Source organism: Danio rerio, chromosome 18 (genome assembly GCF_052040795.2).
Source record: "Danio rerio strain M-AB ecotype USA chromosome 18, GRCz13ab, whole genome shotgun sequence".
Lineage (NCBI taxonomy): Eukaryota > Metazoa > Chordata > Actinopteri > Cypriniformes > Danionidae > Danio > Danio rerio.
The window spans coordinates 20,243,429-20,262,226 of record NC_141038.1 but is presented as its reverse complement, the minus strand read 5'-3'; the positions used below and the strand labels follow the sequence as shown (position 1 = coordinate 20,262,226).

The window sequence follows — 18,798 nt, the reverse complement described above, 5'->3', positions numbered from 1 at the left end:
TATTATAAATTATATAAATATATCTGTGATATGAGTATTGCATATACCATTATCTATCAATAATTTTTTATATATATTGCACAGCCCTAGGTACATTATTGTGTCCACTCTGGACCATGGTGTACTGTACAGGCATACTCTTTAGATTTGATCTTTCAATGTAGTACTGTGGGGAAAAAAAACAAAAAAATTAATCAAATTAACAATCATGTACTAACTGATTTATTTTATCTTTATGATGACTGTAAATAATATTTGACCAGATATTTTTCAAGACACTTCTATACAGCTTAAAGTGACATTTAAAGGCTTAACTAGGATAATTAAGTTAACTAGGCAGGTTAGGGGAATTAGGCAAGTTATTGGATAACAGTGGTTTGTTCTGTAGATTATAGAGAAAAAATATAGCTTAAAGGGGCTAATAATTTTGTCCCTAAAATGGTTCATAAAAAATTAAAGACTGCTTTTATTCTTGCAAAAATAAAACAAATAAGACTTTATCGAGAAGAAAATATATTATCAGACATACTGTGAAAATGTCCTTGCTCTGTTAAACATCATTTGGAAAATATTTTAAAAAGAAGAAAAATCGAAGGGGGCTAATAATTCTGACTTCAACTGTATATACACTGTAAACGATTTCCTGTTAAATTAACAGTAAGTTACTGGCAACAATTATCCAGTAGCTGCTGTATTTCATAAAACAGTAACATTACTGTAATACTAATTACTTTAGTATTACATTTACTGTAAAATGTATTACATCATTTTACTGTTTTATTTTTTTACTGTAACACCAATTACTGTAGTGATACACATACTGCAAAACTGAAAACAGTATTTTACTGTACATTTTTACCATGCAGAACTACGGTATTTTAACGTTACTTTCATTATTACTGTAAAGTATTTTACAGTTATTAAATGTTATTTTATTGTATTTAATAGTGCTACTTTATAATGAGCATAAAAATGTTTAAAAATTGCACAAATGTTATTTTAACTGTTCAAGAAATGCAAGAAAAATAAAGAAACTGAAACTTTAACTTCACTATAAAAGTTTATTGTGTAAACCATACTGAAACAGTAGCAATTATTCAATATAACACAGCAACAGAACACTAATGAAAAATTGATCATTAAAACCAGTCAACAATTAATGCATCAAAAAGTATTACAATTTTAAAAACAGGTGAAAATACTGCTACAAGACACGAAATGATGAAGGCCAAATGATGTTGTAGAAAAGGGACAGTGAAAAAGGGCAGGAGCACTTCTGATGATCCTACAAAAATGACAAGCAAAATCAATCACTGGAGTAAAAACTAATCATGCCTCAAATGATTTCATTCATTCAGAAACCAAACACCGCACTGCTGTTTTATATAAATAAAACACTGTTTTTTTGTCGTTTTTGTTGGCAAAATACAGATTGTTGTCTATTTACAATTACACTAACAGTAATGGGGAAAAGATCAGTCAAGTCAACACTAGTCAAGTGTCCACACAGGTATATAAAAAATAAAGTCTCATCTTAACTTAATGTCTGACTCTGTATAGCTTGAATATCTGATTCCATGACCACCCTAGAGCTTCCACGAATTTAAGAAGGGTGAACACAGTTAATTCTGACCTTAAGAGGCTACATATAAAAAATAAATAAATACATAAAATAATCTAATTTAACGTGACTAATGTTAATTAAGTACTTTTAAGCTTTTAACATGTGAAAATCTACTTCTAACTAAAAAAATAATGCTAATGATGAGTTACTGACATTTGGTTCGCATAAAACAAAGTAATCACTAAGCATTCATTTTTGGCAAAATCTGCTGAAAGGCGCAGCAACACGAACAAATGTGTTAAAGTTGAGCAGAGAACTGAAGAGTAGTCAAGCAGTCTACTACTAGAAATGTTTGTGATAATATTTTGCAGTCAATTCGTTTTACTGTATTTCAATATGCAGTGATGGCATGTCAGTGAAACAAATAAATATTATTACACCTCACCAGTGACATTTCCTCAAATTAAATCATCATGACGTTACTGTGCACAGCATCAGTAAAACGTTAAGAATAATTTAAATACCACATTTTTTAAAACAGTCACTGCTGATTACAAACTAACATTAAAAATAGGCTTACAGAAATCCTTAATGCATAATAATATGAAGATTTATTACTCACTGATGTCGAAGCACTTCCAGGTTGTCAGAGATGTAGACAGGACAGAATGTGCCATCAAATGAGCTCTTGTGCAGTCTTTGTTGGACATCCAGGTAGTATGTTCACCCACACTGTAAAAAAAAAAAAAAACAAATCTGTTATTTTACATGTTTTTTTCCCAGCATCTAGGTTAATAGAGTCATTTGGTTAAATAATTTTATTTATTAAATACTTGCTTACCCATATATATATATATATATATATATATATATATATATATATATATGTGTGTGTGTGTGTGTGTGTGTGTAAAAGTAACCAAAATGAATAATTTATTAAAATGTGAGAGATACTAAGCATGTTTGGTCTACAGAGAGAAGTAAACATTTACTTTAAGCATTAATCCTTATGAATCTATTTCAGCATTTTTGAGCATTTAGATCAGGGGTGCTCAACCCTGTTCCTGGAGATTTACCTTTCCGCAGAGCTCACCTGCAACCTTGATCAAGAACACCTGTCTTTATTTACCAAGTGCTCCTTCAGATACTATTTAGTTTGTTTAGTTGCGTTTGATCAGGGTTGGAGCTAAACTCTGCAGAAAGGTCGATCTCCAGGAACAGGGTTGAGCACCCCTGTTTAAGACAATGAAAAATAAGACATCTAGATGATATTTTATATTCAATCATTTGTGAAATTTAAATGACTTATATTCAGTATATACATTACATAAAATTAGAATAAGAATAAGAAAATAATACTCTATGCCAAATAAAATACTTCAGATCTAAATAAGGCAGGTGTTTTTACCTAAAGGTTCCTTTCCTCCAGTTAGTTTAGTTGCAGATCCCTCCACATCTGTGCTTTATTTGGTTCTTGACTTAAGAGTAACTGGTGTCGCATTCCAGGTTCATCACAATCTGAGCTAGAAAGACAATATGGCAAAAGACAAGACACATATAAATAAGTCTCAGAATAAAATATTTAAAAGGATAGTTTACTTTTCTGCCACCATTACTCCATGTGTTTTAAACCAGTTTGAATTTCTGTTGAACACTAAAGCAGATATTTTGAAGAATGTTAGAAACCAGTAACTATTGACATCCATATTTGAACCAAATTTCTTTAAAAAAAATATATGAGTTTGTGTTAAATGCAACAAAAAAAATCTATTTTTAACTATTTTGAAACCATTATTTTCATTTTTAGGTGAACTGTCCCTTCAATTCAAGTGTCACGCATTACTCATAAAAACTGATGTATCGCTTGAGGAAAACTAAATCAAGTACCTCCTGTGAGCAAGCAGAATCATTATGGCATTGTATTCAGCCAACTGACCCAGTCGAGGCTTGAACCAGCAACCTTCTTGCTGTGAGGCGACAGCACTACCTACTGTGCCACTGCGTTGCTACTGGAAGAAGAAAAAGAGGTTGTACATGAAACTCCTCACAACAAATCTGTGAACAACTTGACATTTTATAATCTAATCAAAATGAGGAAGACATCAACATTACCTTGAATAATCAAGTGAGGAGAGATTGGTAGCATCAGTTTTTCAACATCAATTGCTGTAGCTGCAAAAAAGATAAATATGATAAGAGTAAAATAAGACTTAACATTTAATAATCTAAATCTATGGTACAACCATACCAATCTGTATGGGGTTCAAATAAATTTGTATACAAATCATTCCCTACACCTGAACACCAAAAATAAAATGTACAATTAATGACACACTAACGTTATACAATAAGCTCATTAACCAGTGAGAAATAGACAATTAATATGAATTATGTTAATATTAACGTTAGCTTAAAAGACATCAACTGAATTTTATTATCAGCTCAATTTAATAAAACAGTTTAGACTTGTTTCATTGTGAGTTTAGTTTGAATAAGTAAGTTAACCTACAGTTTACAAATTTAACCATAATGATAACTTAGTCAAAATGACCACATGAAGACCAGAGCTTACCTTAACGTTAAACGTTTAACTTTTCATGGTGACTTTGCCTTCATCTCAGTGTTGTGCTGAAATACAGAATTCATTAATGTAGTTAACCCCAAGTAAAAGTTTTTTTTTTTCAGGTAACGTTACTATGGTCAAAAACTCACTTAAGATAAACTCACTTAACGTTATCTAATACCTCGCAAACACTACAAACACGGTCTGGCGTCGAATAACGTGACATAAGAACCTACAACTGAAGTAACTTGGTTAATTATTTTAAATTACACACACACTACACGGAAATATACACAAAACAACCCTTTAACGAACAGAATTTGACTTGTAAACACTTACCGAGGATGAATTCACTGGAGGAAAAGGCGACAGGTGGATTTCAAATTAGAAGAGCCGTTGCTTGCCTGGTGAAGGTCGAATCGAGTCGGCTCGGTTCTATGAATCGGCTCCTTAGAACAGTAAAGAGTCGAATCCGCCTAAAACCGATTCCTTTTTGTAAATTATTCTAAGACACAACAATAAATTATTACTATTTCGTTATACTGCTCGGCCACATACATTTATACACATATTGCTGAATGTGCTTGTGAACACGTGTGATAAAATAATTCCCGAGCAAACGGTTCAATCCGATTCGGTCTCGTTTGAGTGCTGAACCGAACCAGTGCAAACGTGATATTGATAAAATAGTAATATTGTTGTTGTTTTTTTCACTTTACCAGCGAAAATATTACATGTATCTGACTTTAACAATACGAATAAGGTTCGCTTGAAGTGTTTTGAGAATTAATATTTTTTTCTCCCAGAGTTCATTTCACACCAACAAGCAAATATAATAGCGAATGAGAAAAGCCAGATCATATCATAAATATTGCGTTTAATATGTCACGAAATGAAGTTTTAACGGGTTTTCATGCGAGAATATAGTTCTTCCAAACTCAAATCTGTGGTTTGTTTATAGATATCATGACTACTTTTAAGTGTGCTTTGCCGATAGGGGAGATTCTGACCTCCAGGGGTTGACGGCGCTCCATCACTCATGTATCCCGCAAACCTCATGCTTTAATCGGCCTAGACATTATTGAGACATGCCCCTGTCTTCGATGACTAGATAATAAATGTGTTATGAAATAAAGTTTTAACCGTTTTTCATGCGAGAATGTTGTTGTTTTAAACTCAATTCTGTGGTTTATTTATTAAGATAGTGCGTATTTTAAAATGTTGTTTTGAAAATGCGGAGATATGTGCCCTCTACGGTGGCCCATATGGGTGCCCAATATTCTTGAATCCGTCTAAAGCAGGTTGGTCACTCTGACTTTGAAATCATTTTGTGTTTAACAGCCCTTGGTTACGTGAATCAATTATTTTTGTTCCAATTTACGTTTTGGTTTAGCACAAAGTTATGTTTATTAAATATTATTTCATATTTCCATGTTACCTTATAAAATGAAGGTGCAGTGCACCCAAAAATGGAAAACCAGGGGACAGTTTAATGCACTGAACAGTCTGAAGAAACTGGTTAGGTTATTTACTTCACAAAATAATTTGTCTAAAAATAAGTAAACATAATAATCATAATATATAGTGTGTGTGGAGTTGTTCTTGGTCATTTGCAGTACTGTATTTAGATGCACAGTAACTGATTTTTCCCCAAAATGCATTGTAAAATCTACAGTAACATACTGTTAACCATGTTCACAGTATAGAAAAGTTGAAAATACATTATTATACTGTGAAAACAACAATATATACAGTAACACACTGTGCACAGCTTATACAGTAAAAAACTGTTGAGAAATGCAGTATAATACTGTGAAAACAACAGAAATCGTTTACAGTGTATATATATATATATATATATATATATATATATATATATATATATATATATATATATATATATATATATAGTAGTAGTAGTTTCGAACCTTTATAAGTGTTTTTTTTTTGTTGAACACAAAAAAAGACATTTTCAAGAAACCTGTAACCATTGACTTCGATAGTAAGAAAAACAAATATCCCTATAATATAAAAGCAGGCCTGTAGCCAAAAAGTGTGTCTTTTTACAGTTATTCTCCTCATTTTCTATTTAATTCGAAGGTTTAGCATAAAAGATTATCATCATTATCACCCCTTTTAATGTACGAAATACATTTCCTAAAGGTTAAGATGAAGAAATATGAAAACAATACTTATTTTTAAAATACAAAAATAAAAATCTGTTAAAGTTTTACATTTATTAGCCAAATTACAAACTGACCAGCACAATCAAATTTCCTCAGTTACAATTTGGGATTCTGTAACTTAAAAACGGAAAGTCACGCCATGCTAAATTCAGCATCCCAAATTCAGTCTCAACCGAAAAGCCCCATGCATAACAGCAGATCTCACCCACCCAATCCACAGCTTCTTCAGTCTGCTGCAGGGTGGGCACTGCGGAATCTCCAGGCCATGCAGGACCAACAGACTGAAAGACAGCTTCATCCATATGGCTCTCAGGAAACTGAACTCTCTCCCAGCTCCGCCACCACTCCCCTCTCCCTCCCCATGCACCTTTGGACTCTGACACATATGAAAACACACACATACACACTTACATCTGCACTGGTCACTTTATGCACCATTGGACTACCTCCCTATATATCATGACACTGTCACTTTATCATAATTCTCATGTTTACAAGCCTTTTTGCACTATATACTGTTCTATATCTGCACAACTGGTTTGCACTCATTGCCATATGCCCTTAATGTCATTGTATTGTATTGTATTGTATTGTATTGTATTGTTTACAAATTTTTATTCTTTCTTTTTTATTCTTTAGACTACATTTTATGTATATTTTTAGATTACATTTTATGTATGATTGTATTTATTGTAAATTCTTTCTTAAGACTCTACTTTTTGTATTAACATTATATGTTAGGCACCTATAGGGTCTGAGAGTAACGTTATTTCGATTCTTGTGGTTGAATTGACAATAAAGCTGACTGTGACTTTGACACTGTGACCTAATAAGTAATATTTTTTTCTGATTTTCAGATTATTGGCAATGCAATTGTATCCCGTAAACTGACTGCGCACATCTCCTTCACCAACCCCTTACCTATTAATCTTCAAGGGGGTGTGTTTACTGTGGAGGGAGCAGGACTAACAGAGGCCAGAGAAATAAAAACACAGTATGTACTGGTATTAGAAACTAACTGTCTTATAAACCCAAGTTATGGTTGTTAATGTATGCATGTTGGTCTTTATAGTGGCAAGATTGAATCTGGGCAGACTGTGACTGTTAAATTCTCCTTCAAACCCACCCGCGCTGGCCTGAGGAAACTGCTCGTGGACTTTGACTCGGACAGACTTAGGGATGTCAAGGGAGAAGCCTCTGTCATTGTTCGGACAAGAATGCGACATGTAAATGCTGTCCCAGAAATTTAGACAAGCATGCACAGTTCAGAGAAGTGCACATCAGAATACTTCACTGTAAATGTAGTTAATGCGATATACCTAATGACAGCTCTTTTGCTTATTACATCATTTGTTGGCTGTTTGTTTATTCTGAGGAGTTCTCTTTATAATTACTTTATGACGTCACTATGATATTTTACCATGCTTTCTTTCATGCAGACCTTGAATATAAGAACCACAAAAGCTATTTTTGTAAAATGCAGAGTTATGTGAATACACGCTTGCTTTTATTATATAAAATGTTAATCTGATTAAGAAATTTGTGAAGTAATTGTTTTTGTACTTTCTGTATAATGTTGTTGTGTTTGATTTGAAAATAAAATACATACTTTTAATTATGAAAGCCATATTTGTTCACCTTGTTGTTTATCACTGTTTATAAATACTATTTTAGCATATATTTAGGTTTTAGGTTTGGCTAATTATTACAATGTATGCTTGTCTTACTGCATTACATCATGGTCACAAGCCTCTTTAACCACATTGAAGCCTATTGATTTGATATATTAACAATCAATCGAAATTATGGACTTTTTTGATCAATCGGTTTTCTCTGTTAAGGCAACCAAATTTTGGAATGATTTACCTGTTAGCCTAAAATTAAAAGGTAATCTAAAAGTTTTAAGTAGTGTACTTAAAAAGTGGTTAAAAACAAACAGCAGTGTTTGCACAAATAGTCTATTAGATTGTTTGATACTGCCGCCTTTGCTATTGCCTTACAATTTAATGTAAAGAATTATAATGTTGTGTATATTTATCTATTCTATTTTTATTTTATGTCAAGCCTCCTGTGAATAGGTATTGAGAATTAGCAAGTCTACTAAAACACTTAAATAAATGCGTTGTTGTCCAGTGTAATTGTGTCAAATGAATCAAAAAATTTAACACTTTGGGCTGTTGTAGCATTATGCATTACACAATTTTCGATGTCAACAATGATGTCATCACTCACAGGAATTAATTCTTAAATATATTTTTAAGTCAGTACAAAAAAACAAAAAAAAAAACATAATCCTTATTTCCTTTCGCTATTTCTTGTTTACTCAAGTTTCAAAAACATCTGCTGCACTGACCTAAATTATTTGTACGCAATACAAAAAACATTTAGTTAGGTTAACAGATGATTATTAGTTTTCTCAAGTGGTGAACTACTCTAACAAAACTTTTTAAGTTTTGCCAACTGAAAGGTTTTCTCTGCAAAACTTGAATGCCTCAGGTTGAGTGAAAAAACAAAACATAATACTTATCCCTTTTGTATTTTCATGTGTACTCAACATTTTTAGCCTATTGGTAAAGTGTGCTGATCTATAACACTGAGTTGCTCGAGTGGCATTAGTTCAATTCCCACCTCAAGTTCCCTTGCTGATCCTTCCTCTCTCTAAGCTCCCTATTCCTCTCCTATCTCTACTGTCTTATATAATAAAGGTGAAATAACCCTGCAAATATTTATTAAAAAACTCGATTGTATGTTTATGATGGTCCAGGATCAGCATTAGTGAATTTACACTGTATTAAAATGATGATGATGCTCCAGGATAAACACTAGTGAGCTCAAACTGCAAAAAAAAAAAAAATTAATCATTGCCAGCTGCCTAGTGGTAGAGTGCGTTGTCATATAACACTGAGTTGCTTAGAGTGACCTAAGTTTGATTCCCACCTCAAAGTCCCTTGCTGATCCTTCCCCTCTTTCTGCTCCCCTGTCCCATCTTGTCCTTATAATACAGGTGAAAAACCTAAAAGATATTAAAAGAAAATGTATGATGATGGTCCAAGATTAACACTAGTGAACTCAAACTGTAATAAAATGTCATTGCCGATAACCATGTGGTAAAGTGTGCTGATTTATAACACTGAGTTGCTCGGGGTGACCCCAGTTTTATCCCACCTCAAGATCCTTGACAATTATTCCTCTTTCTCTGCTCTTCGTATATTCCTGTCCAATCTCTGTCCTCCATAATGAAGGTGAAAAAAAATATTGATGGTCCAGGATCAACAATAGTGAATTTACACTGTATTAAAATGTTTATGATGGTCCAGGATCAACAATATAGTGAATTTACACTGTATTACAGTTTTTTACAATTTTTTTGCCACAACTTTCAGAACTCAGGTGTCAGTTTTCAAAACTCTAGACACAAAATTCACAACTGTTGCTAAAATTTTACATTTTTGCAAAACTCTTAACTCTTTTTTCAAATGCTTGGATACAACACACACATGTCAAAGCTACTTTGTTCATTAAGATCACATTTTTAATAGAATACCATTAAACATCAAATTGATCCCATTTCAAAATGCAACTCAAACATTACATTTGAAATAAATGCATATTTATTTACTTTACATGATGTTATTATCAACTGATACAAGCACTTAAAATGAGAAATAACTGTTGCATTACTCTTGATGCGTGGAAACTGATGTACAATATTACATGTTTAGATGATGAAAGTTTCAGGATAGATCAAATGACATCAGTTACCACAGAAGATTACCCAACTGGACTACATTATCTATAGATTTCATCTTTATTCATCCTTATTCCATATTTATGGTTTCTTTGGTCCATGTACCACTTTTACAGACAATGTTTTCATATTTTACATTACTGTACTATTTGTAAGAAAGCCCAATCACAGCAAAACATTGTCAGGCCTGGATACACATTGACTGAAGGTTCTTTCCAAGATTTTTGAGCAATGAAAACACCACTGTGATGTAGAGGAGAACCTGTGACCAAATCCACAAGACCAGACTGATGGAAACACAGATCCCTAAATAGAAATCTGATATATAGAAATATATGCAAATTACATGCAACATATTAGTTCATATAGATTTACATATATAAAATATGTTATACATGTCAAAATATTGCCATTTTTTTTCAACTTTTAAAATTACAAATATGTACATGCATGTTACGTAAATATATGATCTATTATGTTATATATTTTACCCCTGCAATATATAATACCTATAATTTGTATATGTTTCCATATGGCTGTATATGAACATTGATTTTGACAAATTATTGACTATTATGACAATTCATATATAGTATGTGGAATTGTTGTACAGTTGTAATTTGCATATGTTGCCATATATCAGCTTTCTATTTGGGGATGTGCAATGAAAAACAAAAATACAGTAAACATACATTATGATGGAATGAGTAGAACTAGTTCAGTGTATCCACTGTCTGTACTGTTCCCTCAACACTTATGTATAAACCATAATGAAACCTGTATCATATATTTTCAAGAGTTCACACTTAGCTGATGATTAATTATAAAGCTTGTTTGGCATGCTGTCCCGGGAGAGAGCCCTGAGCTCATGAGATCCTCGAGCCCAGGGCTCCCTCCCGTTGCAAGGCGGGAGGGAAGTTTGAGCTCAGGTAGATCCCGAGAACTCCCCAAAATGCCTTTGTATAGCTCGGGACAGCAGCCGCGTATTGAAGAGCCCCCCAAAAAGCAGGTGTAACAAAGCCATATCCGGCTGCTGGATATAGCGTTGATAGCTTAGGAAGAGAAGCTCCTACGGGAGCAGAGCAAAGTAGACTGCTAGAGCCTAGGCGGGGTGAGGGCATGGCTGGATTGACTCCGCGGGAGTCAAGGCTCAAATATATACACCCCTGGGTGGTGGGTGGGAGCTGGGGTTAGATTGCTCAAGCAAGAGTCGGGAAGGTTTAGGCGGTGGAGACTCTTGCATGAGAGGGTGGGAGGTGGCCAGGGCCTGAACTCCTGCGGGAGTTGAAGCTCGTTTTAGTCGCTCCTGCGGGAGCTAGAGCTGAGGATTGAGGGCCTAAGCGAAAGGAAGAACATAGCGAAAGAGCTACGCTGAAATAAAGACAGTTAGCGGAGAACTCAACGCTGGAAAAGAAATTGAGGAAATAGGAGGGTAAGTAGATAAGGGGGAAGATCAGAGAAGGGTAAAGGTGGCGGAAGCACTCACGCTGTAAGGAAGAAAGAAGAAAGAAGGGGCAGATAATTGCCAGGCGGAGAATCTCGACGCCAGAATGAAGAAAAGGAGAATATACGAGTATATATGCATATATATAAATATATATATGAATATATATGGTTATTACATGGTAAGGGCCGGGCACGGGCGGTGATTGACTCTTGCGAGAGTCGAAGCTCGGAGCGACCCCTGCGGGGGTCAGAGCTGCTGTGGGCATTTCTCCTGCTGAAGTCTGGGAAAGGGAGGGGGCAGTGGAGACTGCAGCAGGAGGTGGCCGGAGCAGGACTCTTGCGAGAGTCGAAGCTCGTTTTAGTCACTCCTGCAGGAGTTAGAGCTGAGAATTGATGGCCTATGAGAAAGGAAGAAAAGAGAGGGCGGAGGAACTCGACGCCAAAGAAAGAAAAGGAGAGAGGGGATAACCTGCATGCGTGAGCATGCACGTGCGTCTATTCCTGTTTCGGCATATGCATGCGCACACATCGGAACAGGTATACATCGGATGTATGCGCATAACATGCGGGTCAGAGCATGGTGAGGGAAGGAGCATAGCAGATTGAAAGGAAAGTTAATAGCATACATGCAAGCTGCACAACATGTAATGCCCATGGGCTCACATACTCATTCGCTTGCACGTGCATATGCATACAGTACTTAAACGTACGCCCACATCTATATACATATCTACGTGCAAATAAGCATGCATACGTGTGCAACTGCACGCTGTATCTGCGTGAGCAATCACACACATTCCCATGCGCACCCATACACAAGCACACACACGCGCGCACTCCAGTCTACTTAGGGTCGAGCTCGTACCCCTAGTTGGAGTTGGAATTTAGCTGGTTAGGGCTAGCTGGCTGTCTTGAGGTGGGATCGGCTTCTAAATGAATGGCTGGAATACAATTCGGGGGAAACGCCCGTAAGGCGAAGGACTTCTTGCAGATGTTTTTAAACCAAAAACGGGTTACTGGACGGTTAGCGTCATCAGTAAAAAGTGGGGCATGTGGGTCTGTTTTCTGGATACCTTTAATGAGGAGGGAAGTTTGAGCATTAGAAATGGCTTCTGAGGTGACCCCGTAAATCAATTTATGAAAAAATTGGACCCCACTAAGGTAGCTTTTTATGGAGCTCGTCTGGATATTTTTGGCTCTATGGAGGTGGGAAATAAGTGAGGTGATGGTAAGCAATGAAAAATCTGGAAACTGTATTTGGTACAGGGTGTGGAAATATTTATAAGATTTCCATGCTGTGAGATATGACTCAAGGGTCCTTGGTGCGACAGCGTGAAGGATCAGAGATATGCAGAGATGTATAGTAACGAAGTAGAACTACTTCACTACTGTACTTAAGTACTAAAAGGCAGTATCTGTACTTTACTGGAGTATTATTTTTTTCTCCTACTTCCACTTTTACTTAAGTACATATTTTCCATGAGTTTAATACTTTTACTCCGATAGATTTTTTATGTGCTGCATCGTTACTCGTTACTAGGGGTGTCAAAATGATTGATATCAGTTCAGTAATAGGTCATAACCGGTGATTACGTGATTACGTCATTTATCTCCTATGCGCGATGTCGCAATACTATGGCGAATGACGGAGGCGCGAGGGCGAGGCGGCACAGCATATCAGCCGCTAGTTTACTATTAGGGAGAAATGTAAAACTTCACCTCTGTCTATCTCTCGCTCTCTCACTTTGGACATTTGACCCGCGGGCCAGTTTGTAAGGTAACTTTTCCTCTCTTTTTAGCTGTTAAAGCTGTGGATCCAGACATAAGCGTGCCTCATGTGCAATTAAGGTTTCTCCACTGTGTCTATTACCTGTGATAACCGCGTATTCTTCCCGCCATGGGTGAACAGGGCTTATATTTCTAAAGCCATTTCTGTTGAGGACAATAACCAATCAAGGCCATGTAAGACCCGCCTGTCATCGCTCAATAAGCAGGCGGGATAATATTGACATGAGTTTATTAGCTGTAAATGCTCGTGCCGTCTTCTGTGCATGAGTTTTGTTTGATACATCCAGAAAGTGTGTTTTCTTTGAGCAGGTCAAATTAAGGGCACAGTTCGTATATCTGACTGCTGTATTAAAGGACAAAATTTTATTACAAAAAACCCTTTAACTGTCACACCAAGACAAAAGCAATAGAAATTTTTTGATTTTCATTTCTTAACTCCTAATGTCGCTAGTTAACACAATCAGTGCATTTTTATTCAACACATCACATTATTTCTAAAATATCAGCCTCTACCAAATGGTTGAGATGTTGGTTTATGGTAAAAGTACCAGAATTAATAAATATACAACAGAAAATATGAACTGTAAGACCAATTTCATTAAAAATGTGATAAAAATAAATAACAATTATTACTAAATCATAGCCATAAGCCATAAAATATTTCAGATTTTCATTTAACACAGTAATATACACATTTTCCTGTTTTTTTTTTTTACAATAAAATCAAATGAATTAGTGAAGCAGGATTTAGTTTGCTTGTTTAGTTTAGTTTCACGAGTGCTTCCAGAAGACAGAACTCCTGTTTATTGTGGTATTAACCAATCAAACTTCAAAACTCCCAAAGTTTGAGTGTGTCTTTGTGTGTGTGTGAGTGAGTGAGAGTGAATAATGTGTGAGTAAGAGAAAACAACAGTGTGATTGTACCTGTGTGTGCATCTGTGTGTGTGTGTAAGAGAGAGTGTAAAAACAATTGCAACCTATGAAATGTCCCCACAATTCACAAAAATGTGTGTGAGAGAGAGAGATAGAGAGAGAACTGTGTGTGTGAGATTGTATGAATGTGTGAGAGTGGGGAGAGAGTGTACATTTAGGTGTGTGCAGGGCAGTGTGTGTGTGTGTGTGTGTGTGTGTGAGAGAGAGAGAGAGAGAGAGAGAGTATGTATGTGAGTGAACATGCTGAATTATCTCATCAGTGAAGGCATTTTCTGGTAAAAGGGCCTGACGATGTGAGCTCTTGTACCATAGAAACTATTTACAGAGAAAAACAGTATCATAAGCCATGTTTCTTTTCGTTCTGCTTAATCAAGTACCCCAAAAAAGATATTTAAAATAAACAAAACAATTAGTGTATTTTGACTGTTTCTTTAATAACTACATTACACAATACTTGTACTTTTACTTTCAGTACTTAAGTAGTAAAATTTGAAAAAAACTACTTGCAATACTTAAGTACAAAAAATGTTGAATACTTTTGTACTTCCACTTAAGTATGGTGCTTAAAGAGCACTTCTACTTCTACTCAAGTCAATTTTTGATAAAGCACTTGTACTTTTACTTAAGTATGGGTCTCTAGTACTTTATACATCTCTGGAGATATGGAAGTTTCATGGAGGCGGTGTAATGGGTGGTTTATGGCAATATCATTTGTGAATAGAGTGGAACAGGTGTTGGATGCTGGTCTGCTTCCGGAACCAAGAGCCGAAATTTCTGGAAAAGAAAGCGAGAGAGAATCAGCAATTTGATTTTTGCAACCTGGATCATGTCTAGCAGTCATAATGAATTGCTTTTTGGCTGCCGTCCAAACGAGGCGTCTTAGTAAGGGCATAATTGGAAGTGCGTGCGAGCGTCCTTTATTATTGCAATAAACGGTGACTTCGTTGTCGCAATGAACGAGAATGCTAGAGGCGGACCATTCATCTCCCCATAAAAGCGCTGCTGCGACTATGGGGAAGAGATACATAAGCTGAGTTTATTGCGACTGGGTTTAGGAAGATATATGGTATCTTCTAAACCGGGGACCGAGGAGGAGAGCTGAAGGAGGTGAGTAATAAACGGGCGGCCTTGGGGAATTATGCGCATCACGAAATTGAAATGCCCCAGAATAGATAGCAGTTCGCGTTTGGTGCATGATTGTTTCTCGAGGAAAATTTGAGATAGATTATACGGTCGATCTTTCCTTCGGGAAGGGATGCTTGAAATTTATTCGAATCTAAGTTGATGCCCAGAAATTCTATGGAAGTGCTGGGACCGGCTGTTTTCTCCTCTGCGAGGGGGATGCCTAGATTTTCGAAAACCTTTTGGGTGATCGATAGGTGTTTAGCTGGAGGTGAAGAAGGTGGTGAAATGAGGAGAAAATCATCGAGGAGATGGATGATATGCGGGATTTCGTAGTTATTAGATAAAATCCAGCATAATGCTTCTGAAAGCATATAGAAATTTAAGGACTACTTTTGCAGCCGAAAGTTTATCGGACTGCAAAGTAAAATTGTGAGCGCCAATGAATGCCAAAAGGTGCCAGAAGTCTGGGTGAATTGGCATGATTTTAAATGGCGGATGAAATGTCAATTTTTTGCAAGCCAAGCATTGCGACCGGCTAAACTGATGAGCGAAATTGCTTGGTCTATATCATGATAATTCAGCGAGTATTCGTCTGATGGAATGGTGCTGTTAATGCTAGGAATATAGAATTGTGAGGAGCGGAGACCATTAATCAAGGTTTTTTGCTAGAGAATTCTCAAGACGCAATGTCAATGGGACTAATACAAGAACGCTGAACAGTGGGGCAAGAATGGTACTATCATAAATTTATTATCGATTCCTTTTTGATTAACGAATCCACTGTTGCAGGTTCGGTAGTCGCAGATTGTAGATTGGAGCAGAATAAGGTTAAGGAAGGGAGAGCTGAAACGCCCGGGTTAGATCCTTGGGTTAGACCTGAAATCAGAAGTTAGTATCAGGGTGACAACGCAATTCAAGCAATTTGAGAAATATAGCATCAAGGATGTGAGCTATGTGAGTGGAAATGCATCCTTTATGTAGAGTGTGATTGTATTTGAAGTGCATATAAAATGTAATGGGTTGGATGAGGGTCAGGTTCTGCAGCCAAATGTCATGGTCTTTTTATTAATGCATGGTCTGATAGCTTGATGTCGCTACGTGCAAGGATGGTAGAGGTGAGCATTCATCTCCCCTCAGAATGGCAAATGGATGGAGAGCAGAGGATAAGGGGTATGGTTTGTCTGGTGGTCTTGGAAGTGTTTATGGAAGATCCGTTGTCAGAAATGTCCTCCTATTCATAGCAGCCAAACAGGAAGTATAATTTATTATTTTATAATTTTATACCTTTTTTTTACTTTTTATTTTTTATTTATTTATTTATTTATTTTTACTTTTTTTCAATTGCTAACATCAAACTCTGAACTCTATAAGACTTCAAGGGCGATGTCACCACTTAGTAAAACTGTGAATGGAATGTTAGTAATTGGCTTTACTTTAATCCATAAATAATATTGTTGGTATCTTAACTTCATTCACAAGCGTGTCTGGCCCAAATTCATTCATAAGACTTGCAACAGAGTCAAGAGGGAGGGCGGGACCTTCTCCAGAGAGCCTATTGGATGGTGACGCTTCTCCTTACAGCTATTGGCTTAAAGGAAAGCCTGTCAAGCGTGCCAAAGGTGAAAAAGCCCGGCGGCCATTTTGTTGATCAAGTTCACCATTGTTTGACTTGAGCTGTTGCTCTGCTGAACATTCCAGCAAACAAGCTGTTAAATGTTATGGATCAGTGGACGGGCAAGAGGCAAGTATCTATAGTTAAAATCATTGTTTATGCTAGTCTTGTTATTCAAAAGATTTATAAATGTTTTAGTCTAAATGTTTGGTAAAGTTATTTTGCAAAGCTTCCCTTCATGTGCATAGCATGTGCACCGCTAGGAAAAAGGTAATGGTTCAGTTTCATTGCAATGGCTTTGAAGTTTTGGCTGTCATTTGCTGGAGAATAGGGTTGAAGACACAGCAGATGCGTTGAAGTGGAAGGTTTGATGTTTTGTTGAAGTTGTTGATGCAATTGTTGGAGTTGAAGTAGTAATAGTTGTTTTGAAGTAGTAATAGTAGTAGTTGTTGTTGTTGCTGCTGCTGCTGTAGATTGTAGCTTGTAAATTATAGCTAGTAGCTTGTAGATTATAGCTGGTCATTTGTAGATGGTAGCTGGTAGATTGTAGCTGGTAGCTGGTAGGTGGTAGATGGTAGCTGGTAGCTGGTAGCTGCTTTGGTTGTCCATGCTGGTTTAGAGTAGGTTCTTCAACGGAGCTAGCTACGGTGAAGCTGCCTCTTCAAAACGAAGATAGCAATGGAATAAACCCCTGGGTATTTATAGTAGTTTAGGAGTCATCTGATTGGATCGTAGTGAATTAGATAATGCGGGTCAGCTGCTAGCAATCATAAGCACGTGATCCTCTCGAAATTTGTTTATACATAAACTTCACTTAAACAACAATATTTAATGATTATTAAAGCTTGTTTATTGAAACAATGTGCTTCTTGTGTGCTGTTGACTGAAAGTTGTGTTCCTGTTGAATTTGTATGATAAAAAGATTATGTGAATCAATAATCCTGCAAATGCAAGACCTCTTTAATGAAATGAACGCAGCATGCAGAGTTTTGAGCACTGGAGAGTCTGTGTTAGAAGTAGTGACTGTTTAGAGTTTTGTGTCTAGAGTTTTGAAAATTGATATTAGGAATCTGAAATTTGTGGCAAAACAATAAAAAAAAAACTGTAAAATGTTTATGATGGTCCAGGATCAACAATAGTGAATTTACACTATATCAAAATGTTTATGATACTCATGAATAAACACTAGGGAACTCAAACTTTAATTAAATATCATTGCATATAGCCTAGTGGTAAAGTGTACTTGCTTATAACACTGTGTTGATTAAGGTGGCCTGAGTTTGAATCCCACCTCGTGGGCCTTGCTGATCCTTTTACTCTCACAGCTTCTTAATGTTCCTGTCTGGTCTCTACTGTCCTATGTAATACAAGTAAGGAAACTCTAAATATATTTAGAAAAATAAACTGTTTTAAAATGATTATGATGGTCCAGGATCAACAATATTGAATTTACACTATTTAAATCGGTACTGTTTATCGATTAAACAAATTAACTAATTAATCACACTTTTTTGCAATTAAACGCAATAAATCACATTTAAAAGACTGAAACTTGTCATTTTGGCTATTCAAATGTAACATTAATGTAAACGCAAGACAAAAAAAACTATTTAAACTCAAAATATATTTGTTTATTAGAATTTTTGTTTAACTTGTAACACAGATTTCCTCATGTAAACAACGTACCCACAATAAACCAGCAAGATCTCGGCTTGACAGCCATATTTATTACAGAAATAAAAACACATGCATGTTAGTGCCATGTGAATTTCAAAACAATCAATGCCAATAAAGAAAACAATGATTTCCATGTTGGTTTCCAAGTGAACTGCA

The 18,798-nt window shown here is 35.8% G+C and overlaps 2 protein-coding genes and 1 long non-coding RNA gene across 10 annotated transcripts in view; 2 read left to right on the top strand and 1 right to left on the bottom strand.

Annotated features, from left to right (window-relative positions):
* tgm2l (transglutaminase 2, like) overlaps window positions 1-7,940 on the top strand; it is a 63,885-nt gene extending 55,945 nt beyond the window's left edge. For all 6 annotated transcript variants that reach the window (XR_015514847.1, XR_015514846.1, XR_015514844.1 and 3 more), the window contains 2 exons: window positions 7,171-7,307; window positions 7,386-7,940. Coding sequence is in view for 3 of the 6 variants with exons in the window: in XM_087293072.1 (XP_087149198.1) it covers window positions 7,171-7,307; window positions 7,386-7,563 (315 nt within the window). In the remaining 3 variants the exon portion in view is untranslated. The remainder of the gene's footprint in view (window positions 1-7,170; window positions 7,308-7,385) is intronic.
* The window catches only part of dennd4a (DENN/MADD domain containing 4A), a 343,904-nt gene that overhangs the window by 276,472 nt on the left and 48,634 nt on the right, over window positions 1-18,798 (top strand). The window lies entirely within an intron of this gene.
* LOC147839707 (uncharacterized) lies at window positions 1,045-5,166 on the bottom strand. Of its 3 annotated transcripts, XR_015514890.1 has the most exons (8): window positions 4,467-4,533; window positions 4,292-4,365; window positions 4,137-4,192; window positions 3,677-3,736; window positions 3,452-3,573; window positions 2,973-3,087; window positions 2,187-2,296; window positions 1,045-1,285 (listed from the first exon to the last, which is right to left on the bottom strand). It is a non-coding gene; the product is annotated as an uncharacterized LOC147839707 (long non-coding RNA). The 3 variants fall into 3 exon arrangements; XR_015514888.1 differs by lacking the exon at window positions 4,292-4,365 and having other exon boundaries at window positions 4,467-5,166; XR_015514889.1 differs by lacking the exon at window positions 4,292-4,365 and having other exon boundaries at window positions 3,452-3,570.